At 35.3% G+C, this 9,679-nt stretch overlaps 1 protein-coding gene across 2 annotated transcripts in view; it reads left to right on the forward strand.

Annotated features, from left to right (window-relative positions):
- CHPT1 (choline phosphotransferase 1) overlaps positions 1-9,679 on the forward strand; it is a 29,764-nt gene that overhangs the window by 19,289 nt on the left and 796 nt on the right. The window contains exons 5-8 of one of the 2 annotated variants that reach the window (XR_499351.3): positions 1,232-1,363; positions 4,332-4,490; positions 4,891-5,016; positions 7,731-7,934. Coding sequence is in view for 1 of the 2 variants with exons in the window: in XM_008004417.3 (XP_008002608.1) it covers positions 1,232-1,363; positions 4,332-4,490; positions 4,891-5,016; positions 7,731-7,841 (528 nt within the window). In the remaining variant the exon portion in view is untranslated. The remainder of the gene's footprint in view (positions 1-1,231; positions 1,364-4,331; positions 4,491-4,890; positions 5,017-7,730; positions 7,935-9,679) is intronic. The other variant, XM_008004417.3, reaches the window with a different exon arrangement.

The following is a 9,679-nucleotide window of genomic DNA, read 5'->3' on the forward strand; positions in this document are numbered from 1 at the left end:
GTTTTTTATAGTAACTGTTCAGGTTGTGCCTGTAAGAAGGTAAATGTACGGGCGGATCACCTGAGGTCAGGAGTTAAAGACCAGCCTGGCCAACATGGCAAAACCCTGTCTCTGCTAAAAATACAAAAATTAGCCAGGTGTTGTGGTGGGCACCTGTAATCCCAGCTACTCGGGAGGCTGAGGCAGGAGAATCACTTGAACCTGGGAGGTAGAGGTTGCAGTGAGCCAAGATCGCGCCATTGTACTCCAGCCCTGGGCGACAGGAGACTCCGTCTCAAAAAAGTAAAAAATAAAAAAGAAGGTAAATGTAGACCTAGAAGCAGTTAGACAACTCTAGTTATTAAGTCAGGTGTGGTTGTCTTAAATTTGGAACTGAATCTTAAAATTGTTTCACGCAATGTTTTGGCGATATCATAGGAAGAAAACATACTTGCTTATTCTTACCAACAAGAATACTTACTTTTGATTCAGGTTTTCTAAATTTAATTATTAACCTGTAGTTTCCACAAATTTTGGTACATTATTTCAGTCTATTTTCTAAACATAGTAGCCTATAGCTTCTGGCAATTCATTGTTACTGTTTTTTAAATCCTTTGCTGCCTTTGGAAGTTTTCTTGAACAGCAGTTGACCAACAGGTAAATATATTGCTAGAGATTTAATCCTGGATATTAACTACACAGATTTTTTGCTTGCATACACATCATGATATTTGTTACATTTATGATGCGAATCATGGTGCCTCCCTTTCCTGTGATGCTACTTTTTAGAAGCTACTAAATTCAAGTGAACTATCCTTTTTCATGTTTAAGTCAGATGAAAGCTTATGACATTAAACATTTAATCATAGTTATGTAAACAGACTAAGCTGGTTTGGTGGATTCATTTTTCACTTATGAAGAAAGCATTTTCAAGAAAAAGTCACTTTAGGCTGGTCCAATGGTAGTTATCTCAGTTGATTGCTCACAGTCAGTTACAGGTCAAATTCCTTGTTTTTCTGTTTTCCCTCCTCACTACTGCACTGGACTACTCTAAAAAAAATAAAAATTTAAAAACTAAAAAAAAGTTAAATAAAAAAAGTTTTTAAGTTATTACTTTGGACTATATTCCAGAAGTTAAGGTTTGATCACAAGAAAAAGGACAGCTTATTGTATAGGGCTTATCATTGTTTATTATTTAATAAAAAAACCAACATTCTGTTGTCTTAATTGTTTCTTTCTTCTACCCCTAAAGATTCCCATTCTAGAAATAAAATTGAAGATCCTTCCAGTTCTTGGATTTCTAGGTGGAGTAATATTTTCCTGTTCAAATTATTTCCATGTTATCCTCCATGGTGGTGTTGGCAAGAATGGATCCACTATAGCAGTAAGGCATTAATTTCATCATTCAGTATCAATTTTATGATAAATTTTCCTATCATCAGCTATAAAAAGATTAAAATATGCCAAAGTTCAAGAATGGGGAAGGAAACTAAGTATCGTAAAGAATTCATTTTAGGCGCATAGTACAAAAGCATTTTAAAAACAGTTTAAACTGATACTTTCTACAGGCTTGCTCTGCATAGACTTTTCTGACATCTAGTTTCATTGCCGCACATAATTAAGCATTGCCATTTGTCTTCCTGCATTTTTTGCCTTGAACTAATAGGGGAGAGGAGGTAGGGGAGAGGAGGTAGGGGAGAGGAGGAAGGGGGAAGGGTAGGGAATGTATGAGTTCCTGATTGAAGGCAGGAAAGCGGCCAAAGGTCAATGGTTTCACGTATGGGGCAATTTATTACTCATCAAGTAAATTTTATTGAAATTTCGCTGAAATATATTTAAAAGAACTAATATTTCAAAAGGTAAAATTTTAGCCTTAATTCTTAAGTGGGTATACTTTGTGCGTGTTCTTTACACCTTGCTCATGCAAGTATTAAATATAATGCTTTTGTATTTTTTTATGTTTGTTTTTTAAGACTTCAGTAATTTTAAGTGGGCAAGAGTTGGAATTCCCGCAAACTTTTTAAACAAATATAACACCTATGTTTTTAAAAAGCCTACTGTCATTTTCAAGGTAGTTGAACAGAAGAAGACAAATACTTATTCCAGTGATACCATCTTATACCAAAACATTGTTAGAATGCCTTTTTTAGGGCTGGGCACAGTGGCTCATGCCTGTAATCCTAGCAATTTGGGAGGCTGAGGCAGGTGGATCACTTGAGGTCAGGAGTTCGAGACCAGCCTGGCCAACATGGTGAAACCCTGTCTCTACCAAAAATACAAAAAAATTAGCTGGGCATGGTGGCCCATGCTTTTGTAAGTCCAACTAACTACTTGGGAGGCTGAGACAGGAGAATTGCTTGAACCAGGAGGCAGCGGTTGCAGTAAGCTGAGACAGTGCCACTGCACTCCAGCCTGGGTGACAGAGCGAGACTCTGTTTCAAAAGAAAAAAGAAAAAAAGAATGCCTTTTTAGGATTGCTTTAAACTATAGCATATTCACTTTAATTTCTTTTGTTGTATAGTTCAAAATTTCTATCCTTAAAGTCATTTGGAGCAAGGTCTAATAAGAGTATTAAACATTAGATGTGGCATTAGGTATAGCATTTTTAGTAAAAAAAAAAAAAAAAAAGTCTCTTTTAAGACTCATAAATAGACTTTCGAGACAATTTCAAAGGGATCCTCATAACTGATAAATTATCAATATTTATGAATACACTATATACATAATTCAAAAGCAAAGTATACAATTCATCTAGAAATATAAGTTCTGATATATTTGGAAAAGTTATCATTTTTTGAGGTGTTTTGTCAGTTGATCTCAGTATAGTACTGTACTTAGGAATACATGTTGCTTGACTGTGGATGATAACATAGAACATTAGTTGGAACATTAAGTTCCATTGAAGAAAACAAGATTTAGTAATGATCATTGTCTACTCTAAGGAATATTTTCGGCTGGGTGTGATGGCTCACGCTTATAATCCCAGCACTCTGGGAGGCCGAGGCGGGCAGATAATAAGGTCAGGAGTTCTTGGCCAGTCTGGCCAACACAGTGAAACCCCGTCTCTACTAAAAATACAAAAATTAGCTGGGCTTAGTGGTGGGCGCCTGTAATCCCAGCTACTCGGGAGGCTGAGGCAGGAGAATCGATTGAACCTAGGAGGCAGAGGTTGCAGTAAGACAAGATCATGCCACTGCTCTCCAGCCTGGGTGACAGAGCTAGACTCCATCTCAAAAAAAAAAAAATTTTTTTTTCATAAAAAAAAACTGTTAGATGTTTGAAGGATGACTTAAACACAAGTTAGGAAGCGCTTGGTTTCAAATTCTTAAACTGGTATTTTTCCAACTTTTTTAGGAGCAGATTTTTTTTCTTGAATGAGATTTAAGAACCATAATATAAAGTGCTATTAGATTTTTATAATTTATTACTATACAGTTTCATGTATATAATTTTATAATATAGTATTACTGTAATTTTATAGTAAGTTCTAACTTAAAACATGTAAACTTAATAAGAGTAAAGCTGTTCTTGTGAACCCATTCAAATTGGTTATAGATTTAATAACCTCAATACCAAATTCATTTCAATATTTTGTTTAGGATTAGTAGTGCCGAGAGGATACTAATTCACACAGATAAAAATGTAAGGTCTGGATTTTACAATTTTACATAAAAGAACATTTGCAGTCTGAATGCAAAAAAAAAAAAAAACAGGAGGTGGGGATGTTGGTGTAGAAAGAAACCAGGATAAGCTGGGTGCAGTGGCTCACACCTATAATCCCAGCACTTTGGGAAGCTGAGGCTGGGAGGATCGCTTGAACCCGAGTTCAAGACTGGCCTGGGCAACATGGGGAAACCCTGTCTCTACTAAAAACACAAAAAAATTAGGAAAAAAAAGAAAAGAAAAGAAAAGAAAATAGGAAAAAAGAAGGAAACCTGGATAGAACTAAACTATTCTTACTCTTCTTCATCAGTGATGTTTTGTAGAATTGGCAGAATAAGCTCTATTTCAGTATCTCCGCAAAAATATGTTAATTTGACAGTCCACATGTGGATGGCCTTCAACATAGTAAAAGTTGATATAGAATAAACTGCATTAATTTTTAGCCAGTTTAAAATGTGTGTAAATATCGAACTGGAATCAGACATCTGTAGCACTGTATTATGTCTCTGTCACTCTCAGGTTCTGTGAAAGCTTGAAAAGCACAACTTACGTTTATATACTCCTGTAGGCCATACACTACATCACACTGTTCTTTAGGCGTCTTGCACAAAATAGATGGTCAGAAAATGTCTACATTGTAATAAATGCAGTGTTAAAGTACAATACTGATTTTCTGCTTTATCTCTTAGGGCACCAGTGTCTTGTCACCTGGACTCCACATAGGACTAATTATTATACTGGCAATAATGATCTATAAAAAGTCAGCAACTAATGTGTTTGAAAAGCATCCTTGTCTTTATACCCTAATGTTTGGATGTGTCTTTGCTAAAGTCTCACAAAAATTAGTGGTAAGAAATTTTTATGATTTATGATATAAATAATATACTGAATTCTCTAACACAAAGCTGGAAATTTCATAAAATGTATAGGTTTTCTTTTGTAGTGTCAAAATCATAATAATTAGCTATTTGTGCTCCAAGCAAACTGTGATAGGAGTTATATTATATTCAGTTAAATTGTTTAGCTGTAGTTGTCATTGACAGTTTTCTGATATCAAGAAATTTTAACATTGGAAACTTTAATAAGCTACCCAATTGTGAATTTGAGAAGGTGTAGAAAAGGATTCTTATATCAAATGTGAGATTAAATGGTCTGTTTTAATACTGAATTAAAGTTGTAATTAATTGTCTTAAAAGCTAACACATTTAAAACTTAATAGTAAAATTATTTTGTTTCATTTTTTTATAGATAGCTCACATGACCAAAAGTGAACTGTATCTTCAAGACACTGTCTTTTTGGGGCCAGGTCTTTTATTTTTAGACCAGTACTTTAATAATTTTATAGACGAATATGTTGTTCTATGGATAGCAATGGTAAGTATTTTTCTCCATTTTATTTATTTTTTAACCATGCTTAAGAGCTATTTCAGTGAGATATCAGTAGCCTCAAGATCTAGTCTAGGCCGGGCATGGTGGCTCACGCCTGTAATCCCAGCACTTTGGGAGGCTGAGGTGTACGGATCATTTGAGGTCAGGAGTTCGAGACCAACCTGGTCAACATGGTAAAACTCTGTCTGTACCAAAAAATACAAATTATCCGGGTGTGGTGGTGCATCCCTGTAATCCCAGCTACTCAGGAGGCTGAGGCAGGCCAGTCACTTGAACCTGCGAGGCAGAGGTTGCAGTGAGCTGAGATCATGCCACTGCACTCCAGCTTGGGTGACAGAGCAAGACTCTGTCTCAAAAAAAAAAAAAAAAAAACAGATCTACTCTATACAATATATACAATAAATGTTTGTATTTGAAATTACTTCTTAGCTGTGAATAATTTCATATTGTGTGTAGAAATGGCCACATATCTATAGGCCAAGTTTCCAACAACCTAGATTCTTGGAAACACAACTGTGTACCTAAAAATAACTATATTTTTCTTCCCCAAAATACCAGTACAAAGATGCCAAAAGCCACTTTACTCTGCCCAAAGGACTTTATTCCCAGTTTACAGCAAGTAACAGGAAAATTAGATGGGGTTAGTACTAGCAAAGGTGGGCACTTTATTGTATTGAGAATTGTCAGCTAATATTGAGGAAACAAAACAGAATAGACAGTGCTACAAAGTACAGGATTCTCAGACCATTTTATGCTAGACGTTAGGAACCCTTTATATGTGTATGGTCCTTGAGGATAGTGCATAATTTGTATTAATGATGACTCGGTCATCAATTAAATTAAATTCTCTTTGATTATATCCTGCTTAAGGAAAGGATGTGGATGTCATAGATATTAATTTCTATTCAAAATAATTACAAAATACAGAATATAGTGCTTGAGACACATTAGCCATCTAAGGAAAATAAAATCAATATTGGTAACACTTCAATTACAAAGTTGGATAAATGGAGCATTATTGCATTTTTCTTCTATTGAGATATAGTTTTGTTGTATTTCTATTTCTGGACCCCACTGGTCGTCACCAAATTCATAGTGACATATAAATATACTGAAGTACACCAAAACAAAACTCGCTAAAACCCTGCAGTGAATCTTTTCATAATTCAAATAATCTCACTGTATTTGTTAGATTTGGATATTTTAAAAAATCTGTATCAATTCTGTGCATGGATTACAGGAATACATCTGATGATCCTTTACTAGGTTGTGTAGTATGCTTTTTCTGGAGTAAGTTAATAACATAATATTCATTCATAGTCCATTCAGAAGTCTTCCATTCTTCCTATGGTGGCAATGAGATGCACTTAATTCTTTGAGGTGGACAATGAATGTTTTCAGACAAAATTTTTTAAAAAGTTTAAAAATCAGAATAATGTCCTTTAATTTGGTATCCACTATACATATTTTTAGGGCTCTAAAACAATCCAGTTTAAAAAATAGGGGGTAATTAATCAAAATATCTGAAAACTCAATGTAAGTTTTCTTTTAGTGAACTTAGGTATGTATTACCAAGTGGAATTGTTGAATTAAAATATCAGGTGTTAAAAAAATCAATCATCTTTTGTAACAAGTAATTGGCTTGGTTTATACTTGTGATGGAGACTGGTAAACTGAGGAAGTCAAATTCAGTTTTTATTTAAAACACTATGTGGATGACAAAAAAAAAAAAAGCCACACCCACAATGTGGAGGTAAACATGGTGCTTTTCAAGTACACTTTTAACGTTAATGGTAGAGATTTTCCCCTCATGGGTGAGAATTCCCTCTCCAAGGGCAGAGCTATAAGGCTCCTTTTTCTCCTGGGTTTCATTTTCTGAAGAGAAGCATTTGACTGTAGACTCTGGGCAGTTTCTAAATAGAGGCCATCTTTAAATTTGTAAACATAATTTTGTATATGCCTCAAGTATGGTATCTTTTTTAGACCTTTTACCTTCTTACAACTAACCTCAAAGAAATAGAAATGTTTATGATGGAATTAGTTCATTATAAGATGACTGATAACCTCTTCTAGAAGGAAATTTGCTGCTTCGTGGCACAGCAGGAAGTTGAAACAATGTGGAATCAGGAGACTTGGGTTCTGTTACTTTCTAGCTTCTGTATTTTAGTTGTCTTTTTTTGCCTCTGAGCCTCAGTGTCTGTAACTGTGAAATAACCTGCATTTTCCAGAGGACTACAGTGAGGTCCAAATTTGAAATGTATTAAAGTGCTTTAAAATGTAGTATTTGCCGGGCATGGTGGCTCACGCCTGTAATCCCAGCACTTTGGGAGGCCGAGGTGGGTGGATCACCTGAGGTCAGGAGTTCGAGACCAGCCTGGCCAACATGGTGAAACCCCATCTCTACTAAAAATACACAAAATTAGCTGGGCGTGGTGGTGGGCGCCTGTAATCCCGGCTACTTGGGAGGCTGAGGCAGGAGAATTGCTTGGACCTGGGAGGTGGAGGTTGCAGTGAGCCGAGATCACGCCATTGCACTCCAGCCTGGGTGACAGAGCGAGACTCCATCTCAAAAAAAAAAAAAAATATTTTTGGTGTAGAATTTTAGGTTAAGGTTTGATATTTGGGGGAGAAACAGAATAGTGCTACTTGAGAAAAGATACATCATAATTCATTTTATATTTTCTTTTTTGCTTCTAAAGGTGATTTCTTCATTTGATATGGTGATATACTTTAGTGCTTTGTGCCTGCAAATTTCAAGACACCTTCATCTAAGTATATTCAAGACTACATGTCATCAAGCACCTGAACAGGTTCACAAGCATATTGACTGACTAATAGCCCAAGGAAAAGAGGAGATGAAGTTAGGGGAATCTATGAGTGAAGGAAATCCCCCTGTGCAGGAGGCTAGTATACCATAAATAAGGTTATATTTGAATATAAAACATAAACCCTGTAGATTTTGTTGTGTCTATTTCAGTTATGACACCCCCATTGTGTGTATTATCATTTTTTATCATAGATGTTCTCAGAATAGTCTACATATTAATTAGAAACAAGACTAAAGAAAGAAAGGTCAATCCTGAGGGCAACAAAGTGAACCCTGTAATTCTAAGTAGCAGTTTGTCTCTGAGATGTATCAGACACAGGGTTTTCACCACCAAAGGATTACATAAATATCCAGAACATAAAGGATTTTAGCCATCTTGAGGGTGCTTACCTTGATTGCTAAAAACTGAAAGTGAGCTCAATACTGCTTAAGTGCATGGCTTATAATATTGTAATTACTGAGTCAAGTGATGTTCTAAGAAATGTTTTATACTAATCATTTTTCAAAAGAGGCATGTTAATTAGTATGTCATAAAAAAAATACTTGTTTTTAGTATACTAGAATTTAAAAGGGCTACAGGAACTTTTTAAATAAAATGTGTATTTAATAAAAGGAATTTGTTGTACCAGTTCAGAAAAACATACGCATCTTTACACTGAAGGTAACTTGTTCCTTGATATTTTAAGTTAAAATTTCACTGTCACCAAAAAGTGGATGTTAAATATTCCCTTTCATGAAAAATGAAACAGTAGCTAAAAGTCAGTTGACATGTAAGAAAATTAGTAACTTAGAAAAACATGGTAAAAAAAATCTTCCTTTTAGAATATAAAAGTTACTTCAAGTATACACTGACTCATTTGAGGTGATAAGGGACAAAATAAGTAAAAGTTTTCAACCACTAAGTACATTAGGTACTGATTCTTATCTTTCCCCTCTAATTTAAATGTATTTGGATTACTCATTGTGAATAGTACTAGAACTATTACAAAGGTCTCTGGGGATCCAAATCTTCAGAGTCCCATCTGACCCTATTTTTAATTTTATGTAATAGTTCAGTAGACTGTATGCCATACGATGAAGTAATCAAAAAATAAAGGAGTAATTTATGTACTACATCTGTTTTAGGCAAGAAAAAGGTATATTGACGAAAGCAGTAAAAGATGATATTCCTTAAAAGCAAAAAAACATACGGGAATGAAGTACACAGCAAACACTAGAGTACTTATTTTGCCTCTAACTATTGGTAAAACTTCCTAAATAAGGACTTTCTTACGAGGATGAATAGTACTTACAATTTATATTCCTATATATATATTGACTTAAAAGGAAAATCCTTTACAAAGTTCAAAAATTTAGGAAGTAATGTCAAATATTCATTAACAGTGGAAGACTAATTTCTTCCTGTACAAGTAGGTTGTCACAATTAGAAAAAGTTTATCTGTAGGCACCTGTTTTTTTAAAACTTGGAAAACCTTATAACTAAGATAAGGGTGAGTTATAGAGGCAAAAATTAGAAGTTAAAACATGGAAAAGCAGGAGACCAGGCATGGTGGCTCAAACCTGTAATCCCAGCACTTTGGGAGGTCGAGGCGGCCAGATCATTTGAAGTCAGGAGTTCGAGACCAGCCTGGCCAACATGGCGAAACCCCATATCTACTAAAAATACAAAAATAAGCTGGGCGTGGTAGCTGTAGTCCCTTGGGAAACTGAGGCAGAATTGCTTGAACCTGGGAGGCAGAGGTTGCTCTGAGCTGAGATTGCACCACCACACTCCAGCCAGGGTGACAGAGTGAGACTCCATCTCAAAAAATAAACACAGAT

The sequence above is a fragment of the Chlorocebus sabaeus genome, chromosome 11, assembly GCF_047675955.1.
Source record: "Chlorocebus sabaeus isolate Y175 chromosome 11, mChlSab1.0.hap1, whole genome shotgun sequence".
NCBI classification, from domain to species: Eukaryota; Metazoa; Chordata; class Mammalia; order Primates; family Cercopithecidae; genus Chlorocebus; species Chlorocebus sabaeus.